The sequence below is a fragment of the Camelina sativa genome, chromosome 5 (assembly GCF_030686135.1).
Source record: "Camelina sativa cultivar CO46 ecotype springtype chromosome 5, ASM3068613v1".
NCBI classification, from domain to species: domain Eukaryota; kingdom Viridiplantae; phylum Streptophyta; class Magnoliopsida; order Brassicales; family Brassicaceae; genus Camelina; species Camelina sativa.
Window position 1 is genome coordinate 13,312,362 of NC_141884.1, and position 25,958 is coordinate 13,338,319.

Consider the following 25,958-nt stretch of genomic DNA (forward strand, 5'->3'; position numbering starts at 1 on the left):
TCCAGCAAGTAAAGAAAAATCCATGAACACTAGTTCGTATGGTTTCTGAAGCAAACGCGTGTTTAGGGCTTTGTGTCGTCTTCTTCTTCAAACTTACGTGCCAAATAGTACCGAATATAACCAATCTCAGCCACCTTGTACTCCACCACGACTGGAAGCACCGAGGACAATCTGATTGTCACAGTTTCTGACAATGGAGTTGCCTTTGTGAAGAGGTTCATGTACCTCAATGCGAATGAAAGAGAAACAGGCTCGTTCATCTCTATCACAATAGCATCTTCAGGCTGCAAAACCCACAAAAACATTAGTTCATGTCAACATTGTATTGAACAGATTATATATAAGAAAAGCTTTAGATGACTTCTTAGTTATTACTTATTCATACTTTGTCCACATGTGTATTCTGCTTCAGTACAATGTTCGCTGTACCGATATCACCTTCTGTTGAAAACCTCACCCTTTCTTTTGTCATCACAGAGATTACAACTGCAATCAAAGTCAGACTTACCACTTATGTTTATAGAAGATTTTAGAAACAACATTAGAGTTATATAGAACAGTCCACTTATCTACCTGTGTCACCGATGCTACTGAGGTCTTCACATATCCTAGAAAATTCGCCAGAGGGCATTCTAACATTTGTGTGGTACTCAGGAACTGGTATGCGTATGCACCTACTGACGATGTCCATCAGCTTGAGCTTCATCTCAAAGACTCCAATCTTGGCTTGTGCTGCATTATCAATTCACGAAACCCTTTTCACTTTACACTATAGGTTTCAAGATATACAACTGAATAATTTATCTACAGTCTAACTGTAGTTTATGGCAAATGAAACCTACAATTTACAGAACCAAGTGATCAGTAGCATCATAATCATCGACAACAAATATAGAATTCTGACGAACTTAAATCGAGAACTTACTAGGGCTCTCGATCATGAAGTTGACAGTGCTGCTACCGCCATCAGCTTTGATAGTAATGATGTCATCACTTCCAGCACATCTCAGCAACTTAGACATGCTACCAAGATTCATCATCATGAAGATATTCCTATCACACCTGGAGGCAATCTCTCTAAACAAATGCACATGTAGTATAACTGTTACACTTCTCGTCTCACTTCAATTCTGAGTCTTACTTTTCACGAAGACAAATTCCTTCAAACATTTTTGTATTTTGGTTATATTGAAGAACAAACACATGTAAAGGGTTATAAACAACCTTTTAGAGACTGCAAAAGAACAAACTTTGTCATCAGATTAACTAATATGGCGTTGCCTTAACATTGTAATTCCAGGAACAGCTGAATCAAGACAGACATTTCAACAAAGGACTCAAACGGAAACAGCTGAATCAAGACAGACATTTCAACAAAGAACTCGAAAAAAAAAACTAAGAAACATTCATCATTATTTAGGGTTTAGTGTCTTCTTCTTCTTCAATTTTAGGCGCCAGATAGTATCGAATGTAACCCATCTCAGCCACCTTGTACTCTACCACGACCGGTAACTCAGAGGACAAACTGATCGTCACAGTTTCCGACAATGGAGTAGCCTTTGTGAAGGAATTCATGTACCTCAATGCAAACGAAAGCGAAACAGGCTCGTTCATCTCAATCACAATAGCATCTTCAGGCTGCAAAAAAACACATACAAACATAAAAGTTCACCTCAACATTCTATTGGACAGGTTATCAAAAACACTTTCTGAATGACTTGTGATTGATTGTTCATACTTTGTCGACAGTAGTATTCTGCCTGAGCACAATGTTAGCAGTCCCGATATCACCTGCCGTTGAAAACTTCACACCTTCTTTTGTCACAGAGATCACAACTGCAAAATCATAACACCAAAACCAGAATCATGATTAGATAAAACTCAAAACACTATTTCAGGATCCTCACTGTGGCTACCAACAGGTGTGCATGTATGTATTTACCTGTGTCACCAATGCTACTGAGATCTTTGCATATCCTGGAAAATTCACCGGATGGCATTCTCACAATAGAGTGGTACTCAGCGTCAGGAATTCCTAAATGCTCACTGTCTATATCCATCAGCTTCATCTCAAAGTCAGCAATCTTGTCTTGTGCTGCATCATATATACACACTCGAATCATGAGATTATGCAAGCTTTTAACATTGTCCACATTAAACAACATCTTCTGCTATCTTTCTCTATATCAATAAACCCCATTCACTTTCAAACTATAGTTTTTAAGCTTGAAACTATACATGTTCTGAACAACAAAATTGAAATGAACTCAATTCTTATCAGTCTAGTTCTAGTTTCTAGCACATTCAAGAATCTGGTCATTAATTAGCATCAACACAAAAACAAAACCCTAACAAACTTGAAGCTAATCCAAATCCCTAATTCACTTTCAAGAATCATTCTCTTCAATCTACTTCTAGATTTTACCAAATGAGAGGTCACAAAATCAAACCTTAACAGACATAATTCGATTTGGGGTAAAAAAAAAACGAGGAACTTACTGGGACTCTCAAACATGAAAGTGACAGTGTCGCTACCATCATCAGCCTTGATGGTGATGATATCATCATTCCCAGCACATTTGAGCATCTTAGACATGTTACCAAGATTCATCCCCATAGAGATGTTCCTATCGCATCTGTAGTGCTCGAAACCTTCAGATCTAAGCAGGAGAGACACGAGCGCGACGTGGCTCGAGTCCATGGCCTGTAGAGAGAACCCTGTGCTTGAACAGTCGAAGTTCGCATCGTTCACCAGATCCTTCACCGCTTCTAGAACCTTCTTCAGTAGAGAACCTTGAACTAAACGAAGCTCCAACATCTTCTTTTCTTTAGAGAGAGTGAGAGAGTCTCTGATGAATCGTTCGGTTTTTTTTAGGGTTCTTGAAAATGAAAACTTCTGAGAGACGACGATTGCAATTTGTAGCGGGAATTGATATTATAAGCCTTGGTTTTGTGGCGCCATTTAGCAAATTTAGGGTATTTTGTTCCCGCCCGCCTATGATGAAGCTGACGATGAAAAATTATCACCTGTGTGATCCGTTATCTTTATTTCTGTACACTACCACTTGGTCGATTATTTCCGGTTTAGTAAGGTTTTACATTGGTTTGCTTTAAATTTAATTGTGGTTTAATTCGGTTTACGTATCACTTGTTGGTTTGATTTCCTCTGTTCCAGTCATCTTAGTGTTCAAGAGATTGACGAAATCAATTGTTCGTACTCGTTTTATGATTTTTAATGATTCTGAGTGCAAATTTAGAAGACTGAAGTTTGTCAGACATGCTGCAAGCTGAAGAATGTATGTCAAGTTTGTCTCTTGGATCTTGAGTTAATATAAGCGACTGTTCTTAAGAACTTTTTGTATCATCATCTGTGATACAAAATTTGTTTTAAACTTTGTAATCTGGAGTAACTCAAGCTTTAGCTGGAGTAGCCTAGTATATGTCAATGCAAAATCAAAATATTTCCATATAATGAGATATATACAAACGTTTCAGGTAGAAACAATAACTCAACATGTTACTACAATGTGCATAAACATTACTTCTGTGTAGCAAAAATACAATTAGACGACAATGGCTTCACAACAACTTCAGCGAATACGGTTCACATGAGAAAATGGCTCAGGTACTTTTGGAGCAGCTTTTTTGGCATTCTCTGGATCTCCAAATACATTCCAAAACATCAGTCTCTCGTCTGCTGCTGCAGAAGCTACAGTACAACCATTCGGACTCAGGGCCGTATATAGAACACGTGATGTGTGACCATTGAGCTCAGCCATTTTCACCATAGATGGGTACTTCCAAAGTGTAAGCTGGTTCTGAGTAAACCCATGTGAGCTAAGCAACTTTCTTTCCTTGTTGCTCCATAACAGAGAAGAAACTTGAGAGCCAGTTTCTACCGTGTTCAAGCAAGCTCCTGTCCTAGTATTCCAGAACTTTATACTCCCATCTCCTTCACCGCCACCAGTTGCAAGTAAATTCGTTTGGAAAGGGCACCAAGCAAGAGCTTTAACTGCAGATGTGTGCTCTACAAGCCTGTGCAGCCGCTGAGTACTAGTAGAACGGTCCCATATATTAACCACATTGTCGTTGCCACCACTTGCTAAATGCTGTCCAGATCCTGACCACTTCAACCCACAAACTTGTAAAGTGTGACCCCTGTACGTATTCACAACGTGTGATCTAACCCGTACGTCGTTGTTGATGATCTTCCCATCCATTCCTCCCGTTGTCAAGATAAGATCGTTCCATGCCAACGATCCTACTCTAGACGCGTGACCACACTCCAACGTTCTCAGTCTACGACAATCAGCACAATCCCAAATCTGGACTTGAGAGCTGTTAAGCCCAACAGCAAGATAACGACCATCTGCTGCCCAGTTGATACTTGTGACAGGTCCCGTATCTTCATCAACAGTGACAAGCTCAGTAGTAGAACCCTTAGAAGCATCCCAGAGATAAACAGTATGATACAATGCAATGGCTAAAACGTTATCAGTGCCCCAGTCAAGTAAGTTGAGATAAAAGTCATCGGCCAAGTCATGAACATCCAACATTCTCTCGAAAGTCTTAGGGATGTGTCTAGGCGGCTTACGCTGCTGCTGTTGGTAAATTCCCACTGGAAGAGTTTGAGTTGCCACTGGAGGAGTTGGAGTTTGAGGTCTGTTCCTAAAGGAAAGGATACGAGTTCGATTGAGATTCATGGCTTCAGCCAAACGTTTCTTATAGGCTTCTCTCGATGGTGAGCTTACCTTCTTTGTTGCCTGCTGATCATCGTTCAGGTTTGGTGGTCTTTCCATTAGCTGCCAGTAGGCAAAGTCAAAATCCATGGCTGATCTATTCGGAATGAATCTGTCAAGCTGGTGATAAAACAAAATCAATCAGTTTACAATACAATTCATCATCAAAACACGAAATCAATCAATTGAAACCCTAAAATCCCGAAGAACAGAACAAAGCCACAAAAAAAATCAATCAGTATAATTCAATTCATCATCAAAACACGAAATTGATAATCAAAACACGAAATTAATTGGTACGAAGACATTAATTAATTTCTTAAAGCAAGTTCAAAACCCTAAAATCCCGAAGAACAGAACAAAGCCACAAAAATAAAAATAAAAAAGCGAAACCCTAATTTTTGTAACAAAAAAACTTACGTTTTCTTTGGAGGTATCTCTAGGGAGAAAGGATCGCTGAATTGGGCATCGAGCCATTGCCTTCAAGTAGGAAGAACCTCCTGTATCCATTATTCAAAAATCGCAAAAGAGAAACAACAACGAGCGATTGGTTAAGGGTTAGATAAGATCTAAAAATAGAAATGAAACGAAACCTAGTCGAAATAGTAAACTAAACGAATCCTGCAGAGAATGAAACGTTAAGTAAAAATTGGATTGATCGAGAGAAAAGAGAGAGCCAGAGAGTGAGAGAGGCGATGATGAGTGAAGTGATTAAGACGGCAGATAGATAGAAGAATGAAACTCACGGCTTTAAAAGCCTTTCTTTTTTAAGATTGATCGGTTATTTCCGGTTTAGGGTTTAAATTTAATTGTGGTTTAACTCGGTTTACATATCACTTGTTGTTGGTTTGATCCCAAAAAATGAAAAATTTATGCAATATATAGTTCCAAAAATTATAAAATTACGAATTTTGAAAATAAAAATAATATATTAATTCAGTTAGGCTAAGTTGAACTTAGGTTTTAACTCTAACTCTATAAATTAATAATAAATAATAATAATAATACAAAATATTAACGGGTATTTACGGATCGGGTAGCAAAACGGGTAAAGGGCCGAGTAACGGGACGGGTATTGAAAACTAAACTAATACCCTATACTCGTCCCTTACTCACGGGTAATATAATTATAATACCTTTTACTCGACCCTAAAGTTGCGGGTACCCTTTTTTTCGGGACGGGTACGAGCCGAGTAACGGGTCGAGTACGGATAACGGGTATTAGTGTCCAGGCCTAATCGTTATACACTTTAAAGCCTTTCTTTTCTAAAATTGGTCGGTTATTTCCGGTTTATATTTGCTTTTAATTTAATTGTGGTTTAATTCGGTTTACATATCCAATCAAGCATATGCGAGTCTTTGTCTCGGTGACAATCGTTTACGTTCGAATGGTAAAACTCTTCAACTTCCAATCTCTCCTTTTTTCTTCTTCATCCATTGTTAAGTTCGTACTCGTTTGATGATTTTTTAAATGTTTCTCTGAGTGTTGGAGCTGCAAATCGAAACCATGACATAACGATTACATGTAAAAAAGGCTTCAGGCCACGCTCGCATACTAATACTAACTACAATAATGTAAACCCCTTAATTAATAGGTTCAGATTTCCATGAAAATATTGTTTTCAAGTTACGCGTCGTCAAACTTAAAAAGAATGTAGAAACTTCGAGTTGGTTTTATATAAAATCTGATAGTAGATTATTCTAAATTAAATTTGGTGATCAATAAAATTGTCAAAAATACTCGGATCGGAGACCTTTAATCATCAAAACAACACACACGATAATTAAGGAACCATAATTAACATTTTAAAGTTCTTGAGAGACTCTAATCTTTTAGTATTAAACACACAAGACTGCATCAGACTGGAACTTCCTTCTCCACACTCTCATCTTTTGTTTCCTCCTCGCTAGGCCGCTCTCCGCAAACACTGAATAAAGCCGCCATGATTAGTATAACTACGACTATGAAACACCATCCCAATATTGAGATCTCCATCGTTTTTGAATAATGAGAAGAAAAAAAAAAAAAAGAGTGAATGCAAAGTAGAATTGTTTTGTGATGATCAAAATTGCTTGCTTGTTGATCTGAAAACTATATTTATATATAGGCGGGAACTGCTGGAAAACTTGGAAATTTACCATTTTGATATTGAAAACTTGCTAGAAAATAACATATTTATTACTTATTCTTTTAATCAGTAACTGGTATATTTCCTTTTCCAAAATTTCATAAATAAACTAATACAAAATATTTTTGCTTTGCCAGTCTTCTTCTTAACTTTCCTTTCAATAACAGGTATATTTGCCTCTCTTTTTTTTTACTGTCTTCTTGAAAAATGTAAATTGTGTGATTTTGTTAATTTGTTACTATCTTTAGAAAAACCAAGCTACAATTTCGGCTCTGTTCGTAATTCAAACACTACGTTGGTCTCTTTGTTTTGTTTCATTCTACATTATTCTCTTTTGCATTTTTTAATTATATTATATTACAACTACCAATCAAAAACTACAAACAATTGCCTAAAAAATAAATTTTCATTTTGCAGTGTAAACGATCCAGTAGCTTTGAAATTACTTGGCAAGGCAGGTGAGATGAGCACTTTAGAATCTCCTGAGGATCAAAGCATCAAAACGCTTTATGTTGGTGGACTAAACTCGAGAGTCCTTGAGCAAGACATTCGCACGGCGCGATGGCTTCAACCTCTGAAACTTTCCACGACGGTTCTAACGGCGGAGATCCAAACAAGAAACTCGAAGAACTCCACAAGAACCCGCAAGAAGAAGAAGAAAATCAAATCGAGAAACCTCAAGAAGAAGAACAAGTAGAGAATCTTGCCCCCGTTGTTACTCGACACATCCCAGAAGATATCGCCGAAAGCATCCTCTCTCTTCTCGAGAGCCTTTCGTCGCGTCATCTCTTCGCCGAGACTCTACCAAAGGCGCTTGGAACTCGGCCTCACCGAACCAGTTCTTTACGCTTTGATCAAGTTCCCTCTTGTTAATTTCAACTCGAGCTGGTTCATTCTCAACCGTAACGCTCCAAGAAAGAAGTCTTTACGATTAAGCGAAATCAGTTCAGTTCCTCCCATGAGTCCCATGAAGCCTGAATCTGCTGTGGTTACAATCGGATATGAGATGTATGTGATCGGTGGATGCGATGAATCATATCAGCCCACATCGAACGTGTTTGTCATCGATTGCAGAAATCACAAGTGTCGCTCGCTCCTGGGAATGCAGATCCGCAGCCGCTGGAGTTATCGACAGAAAGATTTACGTGATCGGAGGTTGCGAGCAGATAGATGATAATTGGATCGAGGTGTTCGATGTAGATACTCGGATTTGGAGTAGCGTTGCTGGTCCATACGATCACAATTCGTTGAAGAGATATTGGCACCAGTCGTCTTGTGTGGTTGGGGATTTGTTGTTTAGTACTGATCCTTGGTCTGTTTCTAAGAACTAATGGTATATGATCCGGATGAGTCGTTTTGGAGACCTGTGATCGGTGTATCTGGTTTGCCTAGCCTCAATTATTATATCTGTCAAATAGCCAATGTTGGTGGTAAGTTGGTGGTTTTGGGCAATACTTACAACCCGCATAGATTTAAAGATGTTTGGTGCATAGAGATCGTCTTAAATAGACTTGAAGGAGGGGAGATTCAGGGGACGGTATCAAGATGGCATGTGCTTAGATCCATGAACGCGACTTCCATTGATGTTTCTCGCTCTGTTACGTTTTGATGATCTGTGGGATGATTTCTTGCAGTTTAAGGTATGTTGATCTTTGATGTGCATGGACTATATTGATAATGATATTATGACATTTTCTGTAACCTCAAGTCTTAATTAGGCTTTCATGGATTTGTAGGTGAACAAGGATCTTTTATTACATCTACTGTTTTAGCTAGCAGCTTGTTGATATGAGAGCAAATATGAAGCAAAAAGTGGTGCAGAAGCTGTTATATCTGAGTCTAACTCGTCTTCCTTCTTAACCTTCGTGCAAGAATGTGATCACTCTTAACAGAATAGGCCTTGTTTAGAGTTGGCCACTCTTTCTCTTTCTACTGATTCTTACGCGCGAGACTTGTTGGAATGCAACTTTGGTTTAACTAGTTTCTGCATTTTTTTCTGTTTTGTGACATATATCATTCTTCAGTAATCACAATCAGATTTAACGAAACCTAATCTGCTATCATATTTATGACTATATGAGCAAATATGAATTTATGGTTTAGAGATAAAGCAAAACAAAAAGATTTAGTCGACACTTTTGTCTTTATGGGTAAACTGGTGATGAAGCAATATCCAGGTGACAATATATAAAGTCCCTAGCTTAGAAGAGATTTTTTTTGAATTTAGCTTAGAAGAGATTTTTGTCCTCTTTATTTTACTTATAGTAAACACAAAATCACCTTTTATACAAGGCACATGAAGATATATAGCCGAAGAAAACAGAAATGTTCAAGAGGATCCCCTCAGTTGTCGTGGGCTCTAAGGAAGCAAATCACACACAAGAAACCAATACATTCTCTCGCTATACCTTTGTATGGAACATACATTTCATGATACAACACAAACATATATAGTTCCTATCATTTTTGCACGGATATTAACACTGTAAGATTGGTCCCTGCAGCTATATTTGGTGTTTGATTATTAACCAAAGTGACTTGGAGAACAAAGGAAAGAGAATTAGATAGTGTTCTTTGTAAAAGTTAGAACCAAAAAGCTTGTAAGAGTCTCACTTGAATATCAAAAGAAAACAATTTGATTTCATCTAAGGCAATTTTCTCAAGCTTAGTTCTTAGCTGACCATTTCATCAATTGATTCCATCGGTTTAATTGTTTTTTTAAGTTCTACAGCCAATGGATTGATGGACTCTGTGAGGTCTACAGATCCCTGATAGTTTCATGTTCAATGTTAAGCACAAGATACACTCTATGTTAAGTGTATACAGAGTATTATATTGTAACTTTGGAAAAGGATAATGGCTCACTTCTTGCTTGTCTTTAACTGTTCCCTTGGCATCCGAACAAACGGTGTCTACTGTATTTTCATCAGTTGGTTCAGAATCTCCAATCTTCAAACAACGTACATGTAGTTTTTTTACAAAAATTGTATTTTGCTTGAAGAATTGTAGGACTTACATCAAACTGATTATGAGATGATTCAGCAGGTGGATCCACATTTTGCAGCTGGGCAACTGAGTATGATCCAGATCCTCAGAATGACTCTTCAAAGATAACAGTTGACGTTGAAGCCAAGCTGAAACCATAGATAACGGTTTCTCTTGGACCTTCTCCCAATTTCCTACATAAAACACAGCTTTCGATTATGGACTGATGAGACAGTATTATTTTTGTAAACTATCTCTACAAAGGGTTAAGTTACACAACAAGAAAGAAGAAAACGACCTAACAGATCCCAAACCAAATAGGTATGTTCATTTTCTTCGTCATCATTGATCTGCACTACCTGTGACATCTCAGGTTCGTAACTATTCGATTTCAATCTCTCTGTAATCGCATAAGGTAAAACAGAGACAAACATTGAGATTACCTGAATATGCGAACCTTAGAAACGAAAATGTAGTCAGTATCCCAGTCAAGACGACGAACAAAAGCTCTTGAAATCAACATTCGAAAGATAGATTAGGGTTTTTAAATAGAGAGAACAAAGAGACTTGTGAGTCAAGTAACCACGTTCAGAGACATTTGACTCAATTTGTTAAGTTTTTTTTTTTCTTTTTAAAAACGAAACTTCTGAAAATCCCTAAAAAGTAAGAGAGTATTTATATACTCATAATATGGTTCCATTATAAATACACAAGTGTAACTCTTACCAAGAAATATAAAAATACAACAACGTAACAGCTTCTCTCAAAAATCGAATTTGGTCTCCCATATCAGTACTAAATTCGTTGCTGCTGAAGACTTCACACGGTGGCGATGGCTTTAATCTCTGAAACTTCCGATGACGTTTCTAACGGCAGCGATCCAAACAAGAATCCCGAAGATCTCCACAAGAAACCGCAAGAAGAAGAAGAAGAGAATCAAAACGAGAAACCGAAAGAAGAAGAACAAGTAGAGAATCTTGCTCCGATTCGTCGACGACACATACCACTGATACTCATAGAAAGAACCGTCGCACTAATCCGGATATGTCATTACCCGAGGCTATCTCTACTCTCCAGAACCTTCCTTAACGTAATCTCTTCAGAGCATCTCTTCGTAACGCGCTCGCTCCTCGGCTTGACTGAACCGGTTCTTTATGCCTTGATCACGTTGCCACCTTTTACGGCCCCAAGCTGGTTCATTCTCCATCGGAGCAACATGTCTTTACGGTTGAGCAGAATCAGTTCACTTCCTCCGATGTCTCCTGGATGCACTGCCGTCACAATCGGACACAAGATTTACGTTATGGGTGGACGCAACGGCTTAAATCAACCCGTAAATACTGTCATCGTCATCGACTGTAGATTCCATAAGTGGGAAAATCTCCAGAGTATGAAAAGGGAACGTTGCTTCGCTGCCTCTGGAGTAATTGACGGAAAGATTTACGTGGTTGGAGGTCGCAAGAAACGATATGAGGATTGGGTCGAAGTGTTCGACGTTGAGAATGGAGTATGGGAAACTGTGCCTGGTCTATGCTGTTACCTTGCTAGTTCGAGTGGAGTGTTTCCTATACATGTGGTTTTGGATAATAAGATCTACATTTTGGATGGTCAGCATTGTTTGGCTTACGATCCGAGACTACGTAGATGGGATAACTGGGGACCTGAAAGTCCACAGAGGCATTATTGGTACACGTGCTCTTGTGTGGTTGATGATCTGTTGTATACCATTGTTCCTCAGTGGTATCTTGCTGGGTCTCTCATTGTCGTGTATGATCCAAGGGATATGGTTTGGAGACCTGTCAAGGGTGTAGATCATTTGCCTAGTTTCTTTTATGTTGAGTCTAAAATGTCAAGTTTTGGTGGGAAGTTGGTGTTATTGGGATGGCATGAAAGCCAGAATAGTTGTGGTCATGACTCGGAAAAAATCGTTGTGTGTGTAGAGGTTGCGTTGGGGAGAAGTGAAGATGGGGATATATGGGGGAAGGTCGAATCAACCTCACCTGTGCATTCATCATTCCGCTGGCCTTCCATTGATATTTCTCGAACTGTTACGGTTTGATGACTCGTTTGCAGGTATGTTAATATTTGTTGGGTAGTGTCGTATTGATGATGAATTATGACATTTTCTTGAAGCTCAAGTCTTATTTATGCTTTCATAAACTTGCAGGTAAAGAAGCGCACATGAGAGCAACTATGAAGCAAAGTCACTCAGAAAATGTTATCTGATACATTAGAAAATAACTCTTCCTTCTTATTCATTGTGCACTATGTGTAGAGTCTGCCACTTTTTTTTAGCCTTTATACAAAGTTGAGCTACATTTTGGGTTTTTGGGCAGTTGCACTATCATTCTGTTGTATGTTTTCTGCTATCATAAATATGACTATATGAAATTTGGTTTAGAGATGAAGCAAAACAAAGTAACTTAATAATGAACACTAGACAAAACTAACACAGACGAGTTAAACGAAGGCAATCACCGATACTCTGGAACTGTAGAAGAAAGAACATAATATAGAGGTAAAACAATAAGAGTGTTTTTATTTGCTTAAAACAAGTTTCACAAATTTCTATTTAACGTAATCTACTTCCACGCCGTAATTACATACGAACCCCCATCATCAGAAACTAAAAAAAGAGAGATCATATATATATAAAACATACATATATATATATAGCCAGATTTATTTGAAAGAAACAGCTAAACCCTTCCCACAGGAGACAGAGGTGGGTGGTGTGAGAGATACCTAGCCGGAGCCTCAGCTTCAATAGGACCTGAAAATGACTTCAACCTCTCGTTTTGAATCTCTCCATTAGCTTTGTTGTCTACACATGAAGCATTCGTATCTTCTGTGGTCTTTGACAGATTCCTTCCCTCGTTAACCGCTATACAAATGGAGAATGCTTGCAAGAGTGAGAGTGATGTATTGTACTCAACCGCGTAAACACCTTCTCTGTATGGAGTGAAACTCAAGAACGGTTGGTTGTTATTATCTTGTAATCCTCCCTGCAAAACATTTACATTAATGAGTTTCCATAGCTCAGGCCAAAGTAAAAGCTACCCATGATGTTTAGTATTCACAGTTTTTTGTTGACGTTATTATATATACCTGAAAGAAGAGCTTGAAGGCATCTGAAATGGAGGGAGATGGGTTTTGGGGTTTATTATGCTGATTTGTGAGGATTCTAAGGTTGCAGCCAATGTCCCAGCCTCCACAGTCGCATGATCCACCTGATTTCCATCGTTGGATAAGCGACGAAGGCCCTCCTTTGTGTGGGAGACTGTGAATCCCACTTGGAAGTACCACTGTTGCGTTAACATCTGCAAAGTAATCTCCAAGTGTGGTGTCTTTTGCTGAGCCAGTGTCAGCAATTTTTGGGATCTTGATCACCATGGCAGCTAGCTCGTTAGTCCGCTGCGATTCTGATGCAAAGAGTACAAATTCTCTGGTTGTGAGGTTCTGGACAGCACTTTCTCCTGCGAAAATCAGAGGCTTAGAACCAGAGACTCTCATCTGAGCGACGATGTTGGATGTGTACTCTTGGTTTTGCATCTTCCTGCCGTGGTTCATCCATTTCCCATTTTTCTTCTGTACTTCCTGAACAGTGAAAAACGTATACTTGTGTCCATAGTCTTCCTTTTCCGGGGGACTCTGTTTTCTTATTGTGGCTGCTGTAATACTTTGTTCCTTTTCAACCGCAAATGTGAAAAGTGGTTGATCATTCTTAGACGTCACACGAAATAGAGCCTGAACAGTTGAATTTTTCCCATTTCTCGACAGAAGAGATGAAGATGGTTGACTGTCGGAAAGAACATGCTTTTGGTGACTTGAAGGTGCATCCTTTTGTGATGGCTCAGGAGATCTACATGAGTGGCTTGATTTTGGTCGTATTAAAGGATCGAGTAACCTTCTCAACGGACTAGACCTGCCTCTGTTTACTGCACTGGTTTTATCAAAAGAAGAGCTGTCACTGAAAGAAGAGGCAGCAGATGGATTGTCTAAACCAGCTCGTGATGAAATAAGTGCTGCGCTTAAGTGGGGAAGAGTCTGAGCATCATCGGAGTTGGAGTTTTTGCTGGACTTGCCAATGCTGAAGCTGAGTCTGCGAAACGGTGAAATGCTCCTTGCTCTTTCTGCAACAGCTTTCGCTGGTTTCTGATCAGACTGTTTGGGTAATGTTTCTGTTGACCTTCTATCTAGAGTCCTGCTCCTAGAGGGACTAGATTCACCTTTTCTTGATCGTGGAGCTGAACATGATCTTTCTGAGCTCAAGAAGCTGATACGCTTTAAGAACGGCTTACTGCTATCAGATTCACGTCCAGAGTCCAAGACTGCACCTTTCGCATACGCCAACTTTTCTGAGAAGCCCTTCGTTTCTGCCACTCGCTCAGCCAGCAACACTTTTGAATCATAGAACTTGGACAAACCAATAATCTGTTTCTGAGAAACAATGCCTGGCACAAACACAGCAGCAGGCTTTTCTTTACCAAACAAATCGTGAACACGAGGGTTTCGGATTCTCTCCTCCACCTTCTCTCCTTTCTTCTTAAAATCCTCGGCTAGATTCCTTGATATTATCCTTGTGCAAGAAGGACTATCTGGCTTTGATGGACTCAAGAACGTTCTTGTTTTTGGAGGAGCAATCTTGAAATCAGAATCCGGTTGGAATGCAGTTGCACCACGAGGGATTTGATGAATCTGCCCATCTCTTCTAGTGGAACAACCTCTTTGTCTGTCAGTGATACTTCCTGGCAAAAAGCTACGACTTTGGGACAGAACACCATTATCTCGAGGTGGATCCAAATCTTGAAAATTATCTCCAGGCTTAGATGACATGAGATAATACTCCAATGGAGGGTGATTGACTCTTTTACGAAAAGGAGAAGCACCAAGACCTCTGCTGGAGTCAGTGGATGATTCATCAGTCCAGAGTGAAGACGACGTGCTAGTGTTAGACAAGGAAGACCTCGTATGCTTATCCACTTGTTTATCACCTGACTGGTTATTTCTTAAGTCCAGTAAACCAATGCCACCACCAGTAGTAGCTTTAACATCCTTGTCTCCATGTTTATCACATTTCTTGATGTAACTCGGAACATAAGACTTGTACTTCACAAGATCTCTTTCTCCAGAGGCAGTTCTACCTATCCGTGACTTGAGACGATTCTCCAAGCGTTTAGGACAGACGTCTTCAACTTTTTTAGTGATCTCACGGTGGAAGTCGGAATAAGACAACCCGCGTTTGTCGTCTCTAAACTTATCTGGTGTAAACGACTTTGAGCTTTCCTTAGCCAATACCTTCTTCTCAGCAGCTACAGAAGGTGGTCGATCAGACGAACCCTTCTTTAGCTCCATACGGTACTCCATCGTGTTCTAGGCCAAAGCAGTAACCTTTTTCACTTAGATAATCCCTTGGCCTCTCATTCTACAAACAAAAAGCTTACAATGCTCGAAACAATCTTGAGTGTTTTCTGTAGAGAAGACAATTAAAAATGTTTTTTAAGTATCCACACACAGACAGAGAGACATACAAGGTAATAAAATCGAGTGAAGAATCTTCAACATTTGGAAATGGAATCAACAACAAAAAGGCAAAAATTATCAGATAGAAGAAACAGCTTCATGACTTGAAGATTCTTAAGAATCCACGAGATCTGACAAGAATCTCTACAAGATAAAGCTGAGAGAGAAAAAAAAAGAAGCAAAAACTAAGAAGAACAGAGAATAAAATCACATTCTTGTCAAATCACTTTTTTTAACCAAAGAACCACTTCAAGAGAGAAGATTAAGAAATTAGAAGTGAGTGAGTGAGAGAGGCCCAAAGTATACAACATTAACACGAAACACACAAAAGTTTGCTTCACATTTAGGGGAAAATGGAATTAACATTATTAGCAGTAGTGTACGGATAGCCAATTTAAAAAAAAAAAAAAAAAACTTTAAAAAGAAAAATCTAACCCGTACCTTGACGGAATCAGTGCGCCGACGAAGCAACCATCCGATAGGAGGAGAGTAAGAAGAAGAAAAAAAAAAGAAACCCAGATCAGCACAGGAATAATGGAGAAGAAGAAGTCAGATCTCAAATCCTGCTCTCCGTGAAATCAGGCAAAAATAGCGCCGACGAAGCTGACCCTATCAGCTAAAGAGGGTAGAACTAGAGAGAGAGAGAGAGAGAGAGAGAGAGAGAGAGAGGATTTGCTTTGTTTAATTTGTGTGTGTAAAATAATAGATAGAGAGAGTGACAAGTAGAGAGAGATAGAGAGTTGTTGGAGAAGAGAGTGTGTTTTTTTTTGCTTTGCTCGCCCGAGTCTTTCGTCCAAAGTTGTTTTTTTTTTTTTTTTTTGGTGTGTGGAGAAACGAGGAAAGAGAAAGACATCACTTTTCTTTTGTGGCCGACGGATTTAGTTTTAAAAAATACTAAGAAAAAGAAACAGTAGATAGATAGAGATGGTGATGGGTCCAAAGAAGCCAAAGGGGGTAGTAATAGTAGAGAAAAGTAAATATAGTAGTAGAATCGTACGTTCAAGATTCCGTAATGAACGCGGGAATTACGTCATCTTTGTTATCTTGTTTACCCTACTTATTAGTGGAGCTCTCTCTTTATTATACACCGTTGGATTAAAAACTTTAGCCACAAAGATGATACAAATGATTTATTATACTTATTATAAGATCTGACAATTAAGATGGGCCTATGGGACAGAATAATATAATAAATTCAGCTGCCTTTTTAAAGCCCATGGCCCATATAACTCAGACAGCCTTTAATGCTTCAGATTAAGAAATTTATACAATGCTCTAAAATTGAATGTTTTATAAATTTCGATAATAATTATTGAAATTTAATTTTAGGTTTACACGCCGGGTACGGATATTCCGTAGAGCACCCAGTTCAAATGTTTTGAGGTGGGTGGGTGTGCGTGTGTACTAATGATCTAGACTACCCGTAAAAGTCGATCTAAAAGTTTTAATAAGTTTTCTTTACTGTTCTAGTCTCTTGTCATGTTTTTTGCTTAGATCGAGTTCTCAACACCATCTTACCATAAATAAACCTCTTCGTTTAAGGTTTAGTTGTTGATGCGATTAAATCTCAAAACACATGTTACGACTAATTTTAAGATTAGTACAAGCCTGTTATGGTGACCATACTTTTAAAGCCCATCAAGGCTCATGAACTCAGACAACCTTTTTTTACAAGAAGCAGACCTCCTAGAATTTTCTCGAATCACCTGATATTTCTTCATTCACATCCTCTAAACTCTGAAGTCTAGACCTTTCTCTGTATTCCAGTAAAATTCGAGAAGAAAGCTCGAGAAATATCTTTTTCGTGCCTTTAAATAGAATCACAAATCCTCATTTCTTCCTCACCAAAGAGTTGAAAATTTAAAGCTTCTCACAACCAACGAAACCGAATCAGATTCTCTATATAAAAAAAAAAAAAAAAAAAAAAAAAAAAAAAGGAAAAAAATGTCGATGATTCCAAGCTTTTTCAACAACAACAACAACAACAGACGAAGCAGCAACTTCTTCGATCCATTCTCACTCGACGCATGGGATCCGTTCAGAGACCTAACATCATCATCTCCACTTTCTCGAGACACCTCAGCGATTGTTAACGCACGTGTTGACTGGAGAGAGACACCTGAAGCTCACGTGTTCAAAGCCGACTTACCTGGACTAAAGAAGGAAGAAGTGAAGGTCGAGATCGAGGAAGACAACACTGTTTTGAAGATCAGCGGAGAGAGACACGTGGAGAAAGAAGACAAAAACGACACGTGGCACCGTGTGGAGAGGTCGAGCGGACAGTTTTCGAGGAGGTTTAGGTTGCCTGAGAATGTCAAGATGGATCAGGTTAAGGCTGCGATGGAGAATGGTGTTTTGACTGTTACTGTGCCTAAGGCTGAGACCAAGAAGGCTGATGTCAGGTCTATTCAGATCACTGGCTGAGCTGAGCTCTGATTTCGAGTTTTCTCATCTGTGTTTGTTCTCTGTTTTTACTTTGAGTGTGTGTGTGTGTCTATCTAATTAGTAATTATGATGATGTATCTTCTTAATTAAGTAATGAATAATTTAGATTAGAACATGCTTCTTGTGCTTTACTAATAGTAATTAACACACAACAAAGAGATTTCTGACTAATAGGCCCATATAAGAAGCCCAAATTTAGCAAAGCTAATATATCCCACATCGGTGAAAAGCTCTGAACTGGATCTCAAACTTTCTCTATATAATAAACGCATTAGCATTGTTCATGGTTCGTTCCACCAACAACAACATCATCAATTGAACATCACGATCTTTGTTTCTATTTCTTTTTTTAGGGTTTTTTAAAAGATGGAAAACGATCATTACTCTCATGCCCTAGTTAGAAATACGCATGACATGGTTAATGATCCTTCGTGTGATTCAACGATCTCGTGGAGCGAGAATGGCAAGAGTTTCATCGTCTGGAACCCAACTGAACTTTCGAGAGAGGTTATACCAAAATTCTTTGGGTATGGCTACGATGATATCGGCTTTGGTCACAATTTCGTAATCTTTGTCAAGTTGCTTGACCGATACGGCTTTAGGGTACTTAACACTGAGCCATTGGAATTCGCAGACGATAACTTCGTGAGAGATACACCTTATCTTGTTTGGAACATACATAAACGCGAAATAGGTCATAAACGAAACCCTACAAAAGGGAAAGAGCGGCGGCTAAAGCAAATCGTGATTAGGAGGAAACAGGGAAAGAAGATTATGAAGAACCGTACCATCCCGTACTAACTACTGAATTCAACTCCTAGTCAAATCTCAAAACTATACTCTTTAATTCACTGCACAACAATGGGCAAACTTTATTGTTAAGTTTTTGTTAATGTTCATCACAAACTTCGTCTTGGCAAATAAACATATATTTTTTTAATAAACCTAGTGTTACTACTTCTCTCTCTGATAGAGATGTTTACTATATGTTTGTATGATTGAATCCCTTTTTAAAAAGTTTTAAAGTTGTATGAACAATTTACTTAACAATGATAGGTGAATGTGATATGTCCGTGGAGTTAGTAAAGTACTTTGGTTTATGGTTTTGATTAAAGATTAAGAAAAATAAACAATTGGTAATATATGACAATAAATTTTTTCACTTCCACTGATATGAGAACATCTATGTACCTTGTGAAGAGAGATGACGTTAGCAATGACGTTCATACCTTAAAATTTAAAAACTAATCCCTGTCTGGTTTGATCTTCAAGATATTCTTGGATACCAAGAGAAAGCAAAATGGTCTTCTTTATTAATTACTAGTATTTTATTAGCCATAACCTCATTTATATATAGTTAAACTAATACTCAATCAAGGCAACGAAACAAGAAGAGAAAAAAACAGAGGAGTTAGATAACTTTAGAAACAGAGGAGTTGATCCAATTATGGGGAAGAAAGAAGAGACTGTGAAGCTTCTAGGGTTTTGGGGAAGCCCTTTCAGTCGTAGAGTCGAGATGGCTCTCAAACTCAAAGGCGTACCATACGAGTACTTGGAGGAAGACTTGCCAAACAAGACCCCTTTGCTTCTTGAGCTTAACCCGCTTCACAAGAAAGTTCCGGTTCTTGTCCATAATGATAAAGTATTACCCGAGTCACATCTGATCCTCGAATACATCGATCAGACATGGAAGAACAATCCGATTCTTCCTCAAGATCCTTACGAGAAAGCCATGGCTCGATTCTGGGCCAAGTTCATCGATGAGCAGGTATATATATATATATATATATATATTGATTTGCAGGTTAAGTGATAAAATATTTAACATCAGGAGCTTATATATTGTTCTTAACTTGCAGATCCTTACACTAGGGTTCAGGTCCCTGGTGAAAGCAGAGAAGGGAAGAGAAGTTGCTATTGAAGAGACTCAAGAAATGCTTATGTTTCTTGAGAAGGAAGTCACTGGGAAAGATTTCTTCGGCGGCAAGATGGTCGGATTCTTGGACATGGTCGCAGGAAGTATGATCCCATTTTGTCTAGCTCGGCTTTGGGAAGGTTTGGGAATCCATATGATTCCAGACGAGACGTTTCCAGAGTTAAACAGATGGATCAAGAGTTTGAAGGACGTTGAGGCAGTGAGGGAATGTATTCCTCCAAGAGATAAACAAATTGAGCGAATGACCAAAATTGCTGAGAAGATTATTATGTCTACCTAAACTAAAGACAACATCATATGCTTGCATTGTTTTTTTTTTAGTAGACATTATGTATGAAAATTGATATCTTAAAAGCTTAATCATATAACATGTTTCATTTCATGTAGTACTATAATAGAATAATTTACTCAATAGGCATATTTAATCTTTGAAAGTATTAGCAATACATTAAAATAAAGGCTCGTAACTCGCAAAGGATCAACAACGTGGTAAGTGTCCATAAAGCCAATTGCTAGTACGAAATAAGAATAAAATAACTAAAGTGGTGTCAGCAATGACTTGGTTTATAGAAACATTATATTAGTAAAAAAGCGAACGAACCAGAAAAGCTAGAGAGAGATGAACAAAGGAGTGAGATAATATAAACCAAAAAGTGATAGAGCGAGAGATCTAATGGCGAAGAAAGAAGAGAGTGTGAAGCTTCTAGGGTTTTGGATAAGCCCTTTCAGTCGTAGAGTCGAGATGGCTCTCAAACTTAAAGGCGTACCATACGAGTACTTGGAGGAAGACTTACCCAAAAAGAGTACTTTGCTTCTTGAACTAAATCCTATTCACAAGAAGGTTCCGGTTCTTGTCCACAATGATAAGATATTGTCCGAGTCACATGTGATCCTCGAATACATCGACCAAACATGGAGTAATAATCCAATTCTACCTCAAGATCCATACGAGAAAGCCATGGCTCGATTCTGGGCCAAGTTCGTCGATGAACAGGTAACTAATTAGAGTAAGTTTTATAAAATTGATTGCATATTAAGTGATAATAACACTTAACGACTTATTAGGACTATTTGTACAATAAAATATTTTTTCTTATAGCTTGATCTAACTTGCAGATCCTACCAGTTGGGTTCATGTCTCTAGTAAAAGCAGAGAAGGGGATAGATGCTGCGATTGAAGAGATCCAAGGACTGATTACGTTTCTTGAGAAGGAAATTACTGGAAAAGATTTCTTCGGCGGCAAGAGGATCGGATTCTTGGACATGGTTGCGGGAAGTATGATCCCGTTTTGTCTGGCTCGGGCTTGGGAATGTATGCGAATTGATATGATTCCAGAGGAGACGTTTCCAGAATTAAACAGATGGATCAATAAGTTAAGTGAAGTTGAGATTGTGAGGGAGTGTATACCTCCAAAAGCAAAACATATTGAGCGAATGAACAAAATTATAGAGAGAGTTAAGTCTTCCTAAATTAATGACAACATCATAACTCTGTTCTGAGTTAATTTGTTTCAAAGTAATGAAGTAACAGATACTTAACACATTTCTTTTCGTGCTTATGTTAAACTAATATGGTATTAGAACAACTAGGAGGAAAGTTCAGTATTGATAGGAGAGTCTCAGGCCAAGGGGAGTCGCCGGCAATATCATCCCCCGTGAAAGGATTCGTGATGGGTTCGAGCGTCGAAGGAGAAGGAAAAGTGAGCAAGCCGGTGGTCCACGTAGGAGCACAGCACGTGACCTGCATGGCCGACGCAGCTCTCTTCGTTGCTCTCTCCGCCGCCGACGACCAAAGCTCCCTCACGTGAAAATATTACTATTTATCTCTTACTCGAAGACCACGTACGTACATTTTGACTTAACAAAAAGGCCGATCCGTGAACCATGATGATTTCGGTTTTTCAATTTTTTTTTCCGAGGATCAGTTTGATGTGAAAATTCGAAAAAGCTGTACAGACAACAATGGATCTTTGTGTTGTGTGTAACTTTGTATCATATTTTTTTTTTTTTTTTTTTTTTTTTTTTTTTTTTTTTTTTAATTTTCTTCCGTTTCTCTCCATATGTGTCTTGATTAGTTTCATTATTTCATATCTTCATTATTTTTATTCTTTTAATACATTGTGAGTCAAAAATGTACTCCATTTTACTTGCTTCCGCAATGCTACGGCTAAATTGGAGTTATTATCTATTGATTATAAATTTTAAATGATTATGCTTTTCTATCTAAATCATAATAATTTCCTTAATCTAAGAGTAACTTATTTAGTAGTTTTTCTCCATCACTTTCTTATGAAGAACATTTCTACTTCAAGAAAATGCAAAAGTATATGAATCTAGAGGAGGGTATATTGAATTCTCACTAATAAAGCATAGTTTGTAAAAATCCTTATATAAAAGTCCAAAGAATTAACCACTTAATTAGTATAGCAGCCGATTTGGTTGTATAGATAATAATATTCTCACAAGAACTGGACTTGGCATTTGGGAAGAGAAAGAAGGTCGTTGGTGATTTGAAGTCTCTTGTCGATATCATCTATTGCAGCATCAATTTCCACTTTGATCAATTGAAGACAATTCATCTGGGACAAGAAACGGTTCAGTTGTCTCAATTCATTACGACCTCCTCTGTAGCCATAAATCTCTAGCACCTTCACTACATTCTCATTGACGGAGACACCTTCATAGCGGATAGAGTACAAGCCCTGGAGAACAACCATATATACAATTATAAGGCAGCTAGCATATATACTAAACGTGTGCAAGAAGTAACAAAAACAAACAAGTAGTGAAATGTACCTTGAGGACAAGAGTTTCAAGAATTGGTGCCTTATCCATCACAACTGTTAGCATTTTCCAACGTGGTTGTCGTTTCGATCTTGTCTCGAAAGAGAGTTTAACAAGGTTTTCAAAACGTGGAAAACTCAAGCCGCAACCATCTTGATCTTCTTCCCAATAATCATAGAGTCTATTATACATAAGCTGCAACAGTAGAATACTAGTGTTCATGGACATGGTTTTGATCAGAGAAGAGGGAAGGGAAATGTGAGGAAATTTCAGACCTTAACAGTGTTTGAAGAGAGGTGAAGGATCTCAACGTTAGTCATGCATTCAATTGCTCTCGTTATATTATTCATACGGAAAGTTCTCGCCCGTCCCCGCCATGGTATATCAAGATCGAGGCGGGCTTCCACAAGGGAATCCAAGAAATTAGCCGATTCGATACCATATCTAGAGTAATCAGAGTAGTCGAGGTAGACAAGATTGGGCGTGTCAAAGCCCATTTGCTGGCATAGTTGGAATCTTCTGTTAACTGTGAGTCTTTTAAGGTTTTGATGGGATATGATTTCGGATGGGTCTGGAGCTTCTTTGTGGTCAATTGAAACGTGATTCAGGAAAAACTCCTCCAGTAATGGGCAACCTTCAAGCATCACCTCGGCAAAAGAGGTGGAATAGGAATAGCCTTCCTCTTCTTCTACGTAGTAAACTGTATCAAGGGAGAGACTCTTGAGCAATGGAAGGAACACTTTTGGAGGATCAATTCCAACAAAAAGCAATGTTCCTAATGTCAGCGTAACGAGAGTTTTGTTTGTGAATACATCTGAGGGAAGAGGACGTGGTGGCCTCCCAAACCAAGTGGTCTTTATGCGAAGATGGAGCTCCGATACGCCTCGTTCCAAGACATTTGATATCCATCTATTGGTCTGATCCATGTGGTGAAGATCATCCTCTCGATGTTTTAGTGAGAATTTGTTTATGGGTCTGTTACTACAAGACAGTAGTGTCTTGTCAACGAAAGCTCTGAAGCTTTGCCCAGTCTCGTTTCGTCTTCTTGATCTCTGTTGTTTACTTAGCTTGGGATTCAAGAAATATGAGTCGTCAAAGTCGAGATGGTGTTGCGACGCAAAGAGATGATTCTGTTCGACTTTTAGGTTTAGCCTCTTCTTTCCTTAAACTCTCTTATCCATTTCATTATACACCATTACACTTATATATGAGACTTACTTAGGTTTTTACCCTATAGTTTTATGAAAGCAGAATACAAACCCATTAAACAAGTTTATGGACTTACATAACACAAAAGGCCCAATACCAATTTTCTTTGTCTTCTTCTTCAACGCTTCTTCACCTTCTTCTTCGTTCTAACCAACGAACTCTTCTCCATCTTCTTCTCTTCATGCTCTTGATTCTGTTTCACCAATTTTGTGGATTAATCAAAGACTTGATTCCAACACTCCCTCTCAATTCTTTCGATTAATCCCCAAATTTGATGTTAGGGTTTTGACCTCCATATTCCCTTGAGTTTTCGGTTTGATTCCTTTCTCCATTGGACAACATCTCTTCACGATGTCTGCATAGCTTACTGGTACGTTTTCTTTCTCCCTCATCACCTTATTCCTTAATTGATTTCCGTTGATCTCTTGTTTCTCTTTGATTTCATTTACCTGAATCTTCTCTCGGTTGTGCATGTTTGCTTCCACTGGTGGAGCTTGTGTGATACCTCTTTGAATCGTTCTTCTTCCAGCTGGGTTTTGCATTACTCCAAGTTTGAGTCGAAGATCTTCAAATCGCTTTTTCCCAAGTGGTTTGGTAAGAATGTCTGCAGTTTGTTCTTCCCCATTGCAATACCGTAGACTGATTACTCCATCTCTTTCTGCTTCTCGAACAACATGATAACGAATTTGAATGTGTTTTGTTCTCTTGTGTTGAACAGGATTTTTTCCAATTGCTATCGCCGATGTATTGTCGCAATAGATTGGGACACTCTCTATAGCATTGACTTTTAATTCCCCCATTAAACGTTTCAACCAGACTGCATGGTTTGTGGCTGCACTCAGCGCCATATACTCCGCCTCTGCTGTGGATTGGGCAATTGTATCTTGTTTTTGAGTTTGCCATGTGAACATTGCACTCCCAAGTGTGAAACACATTCCTGTGGTACTTCGCATATCTTCTTTGCAGCCAGCCCAATCTGAATCTGAGTAGCCAACTAACTCTATTTGGTTTGTCTCCTGAAAGTTTAATCCGTAGTCTATTGTTCCTTGTATGTACCTTAACACTCTCTTTGCCTCTTGCAAGGTTTTCTCTCTTGGTTGTGATAGACTCCTGGACAGATAAGAGGCAGCAAATGCAAGGTCTGGTCTAGTTGCAGCAAGATACAACAATCCTCCGATCATGCTTCGATAGAGTTTTGGGTTGGTAAGTTCTGCTCCTTCTTCTTGATCCTTTTGATTTGGTACTAGTGGTGTCCCTACACTCTTGCAATGCTTCATCCCAAATTTTTCCAACAGTTGTTGTGCATATTTCTTTTGACTTAGAAATATTCCTCCATCTGTGTAGGTGATCTCAAATCCAAGGAAGTATTTGAGCTTTCCCAAATTAGTCATCTCAAAGGTATTTTTCAGCTTCTCCTTGAATTGATTGATCATATCATCATTGCTACCTGTGATAATAAGGTCATCTACGTATAGACTTATTATCATGATTTCACCTTCACATTCTAGTGTGTACATTGATGCATCACAGTCGCTTCTCTTGCATCCTTGTGACATGAAGTATGAGTCAATCTTGCTGTACCAAGCCCTTGGGGCCTGCTTTAGACCATACAAAGCCTTCTTCAATTTGTAAACCATATTCTCTGCTCCCTCTATCTCAAAGCCAGGTGGTTGCTCTACATACACTTCTTCGGTGATTTCTCCATTTAAGAAAGCTGATTTAACATCCATCTGATGTAAATTCCACTTTCTTTGTGCAGCAAGTGCTATTAGGGCTCTAATTGTATCGTGTCTAGATACAGGGGCAAACGTTTCTCCATAGTCTTCTCCATAGGTTTGAGTAAATCCCCTAGCCACTAATCTTGCTTTCAACTTTTGGATTTTACCAACCTCATCTGTCTTTATCTTGTATATCCATTTGACAGAGATTATTTTCTTATCTGTAGGTCTCTCCACCAAATCCCAAGTATCATTTTTATTGATGCTGCAAATTTCCTCACCCATTGCATCTCTCCAGTTTACATCATTGACAGCTTCTTCGAAAAAACTAGGCTCCTGCCAGGATAAGTAGCATGCCTCCTCAACTTGGTTAGCTTCATTGTCTTGTTCTTCTTCTTCATGATAAATATCACTTAGCTTTTTGACTCTATGAACTTGTCTCGATGAGCTACCAATTTCTGACACTTCTCCACTCAGTTGAAAGGGTATG

At 38.6% G+C, this 25,958-nt stretch overlaps 9 protein-coding genes and 1 pseudogene across 11 annotated transcripts; 5 read left to right on the forward strand and 5 right to left on the reverse strand.

The window, feature by feature from the left end:
* Positions 1-62: 62 nt before the first annotated feature.
* On the reverse strand, positions 63-1,037 carry LOC104789216 (DNA sliding clamp PCNA2-like). The gene is made up of 5 exons (XM_087512325.1): positions 926-1,037; positions 809-838; positions 574-732; positions 386-486; positions 63-284 (listed from the first exon to the last, which is right to left on the reverse strand). The coding sequence occupies exons 1-5, from the start codon at positions 1,035-1,037 to the stop codon at positions 63-65; spliced, it is 624 nt and encodes a 207-aa protein (XP_087368451.1).
* A 204-nt stretch (positions 1,038-1,241) lies between these two features.
* On the reverse strand, positions 1,242-3,055 carry LOC104786729 (DNA sliding clamp PCNA2). Its single transcript, XM_010512176.3, has 4 exons — positions 2,500-3,055; positions 1,943-2,095; positions 1,739-1,836; positions 1,242-1,638 (listed from the first exon to the last, which is right to left on the reverse strand). Exons 1-4 carry the CDS (start codon positions 2,816-2,818, stop codon positions 1,417-1,419), a joined length of 792 nt encoding a protein of 263 aa, XP_010510478.1. The 5' UTR covers positions 2,819-3,055; the 3' UTR covers positions 1,242-1,416.
* A 385-nt stretch (positions 3,056-3,440) lies between these two features.
* Positions 3,441-5,481, reverse strand: LOC104786731 (cell division cycle 20.2, cofactor of APC complex). Of its 3 annotated transcripts, none has more exons than XM_010512179.2 (3): positions 5,160-5,481; positions 4,752-4,859; positions 3,441-4,662 (listed from the first exon to the last, which is right to left on the reverse strand). In XM_010512179.2, the coding sequence occupies exons 2-3, from the start codon at positions 4,772-4,774 to the stop codon at positions 3,591-3,593; spliced, it is 1,095 nt and encodes a 364-aa protein (XP_010510481.2). In that variant the 5' UTR covers positions 4,775-4,859; positions 5,160-5,481; the 3' UTR covers positions 3,441-3,590. The 3 variants fall into 3 exon arrangements, with proteins under 3 accessions (XP_010510481.2, XP_010510480.2, XP_010510479.2); XM_010512178.3 differs by having other exon boundaries at positions 3,441-4,668; positions 5,160-5,476; XM_010512177.2 differs by having other exon boundaries at positions 3,441-4,859; positions 5,160-5,464.
* Positions 5,482-10,595: 5,114 nt separating this feature from the next.
* Positions 10,596-11,912, forward strand: LOC104786732 (putative F-box/kelch-repeat protein At2g29800 pseudogene; annotated as a pseudogene).
* A 454-nt stretch (positions 11,913-12,366) lies between these two features.
* Positions 12,367-16,308, reverse strand: LOC104786733 (uncharacterized). The gene is made up of 3 exons (XM_010512182.3): positions 15,818-16,308; positions 12,962-15,324; positions 12,367-12,858 (listed from the first exon to the last, which is right to left on the reverse strand). The coding sequence occupies exons 2-3, from the start codon at positions 15,218-15,220 to the stop codon at positions 12,553-12,555; spliced, it is 2,565 nt and encodes an 854-aa protein (XP_010510484.2). The 5' UTR covers positions 15,221-15,324; positions 15,818-16,308; the 3' UTR covers positions 12,367-12,552.
* Positions 16,309-16,782: 474 nt separating this feature from the next.
* Positions 16,783-17,936, forward strand: LOC104786734 (17.6 kDa class I heat shock protein 2). The gene has a single exon (XM_010512183.2). It carries the CDS (start codon positions 17,321-17,323, stop codon positions 17,798-17,800), a length of 480 nt encoding a protein of 159 aa, XP_010510485.1. The 5' UTR covers positions 16,783-17,320; the 3' UTR covers positions 17,801-17,936.
* A 251-nt stretch (positions 17,937-18,187) lies between these two features.
* On the forward strand, positions 18,188-18,622 carry LOC147943695 (heat stress transcription factor A-4c-like). Its single transcript, XM_087512326.1, has one exon. The coding sequence runs from the start codon at positions 18,188-18,190 to the stop codon at positions 18,620-18,622; it is 435 nt and encodes a 144-aa protein (XP_087368452.1).
* A 485-nt stretch (positions 18,623-19,107) lies between these two features.
* Positions 19,108-20,169, forward strand: LOC104786735 (glutathione S-transferase U1). The gene is made up of 2 exons (XM_010512184.3): positions 19,108-19,589; positions 19,681-20,169. The coding sequence occupies exons 1-2, from the start codon at positions 19,269-19,271 to the stop codon at positions 20,035-20,037; spliced, it is 678 nt and encodes a 225-aa protein (XP_010510486.1). The 5' UTR covers positions 19,108-19,268; the 3' UTR covers positions 20,038-20,169.
* A 133-nt stretch (positions 20,170-20,302) lies between these two features.
* On the forward strand, positions 20,303-21,300 carry LOC104786737 (glutathione S-transferase U2-like). Its single transcript, XM_010512185.3, has 2 exons — positions 20,303-20,751; positions 20,874-21,300. The coding sequence occupies exons 1-2, from the start codon at positions 20,431-20,433 to the stop codon at positions 21,225-21,227; spliced, it is 675 nt and encodes a 224-aa protein (XP_010510487.1). The 5' UTR covers positions 20,303-20,430; the 3' UTR covers positions 21,228-21,300.
* Positions 21,301-22,091: 791 nt separating this feature from the next.
* LOC104786738 (putative F-box/LRR-repeat protein At5g25860) lies at positions 22,092-25,430 on the reverse strand. Its single transcript, XM_019245891.2, has 3 exons — positions 22,817-25,430; positions 22,554-22,736; positions 22,092-22,459 (listed from the first exon to the last, which is right to left on the reverse strand). Exons 1-3 carry the CDS (start codon positions 23,465-23,467, stop codon positions 22,217-22,219), a joined length of 1,077 nt encoding a protein of 358 aa, XP_019101436.2. The 5' UTR covers positions 23,468-25,430; the 3' UTR covers positions 22,092-22,216.
* Positions 25,431-25,958: the final 528 nt, after the last annotated feature.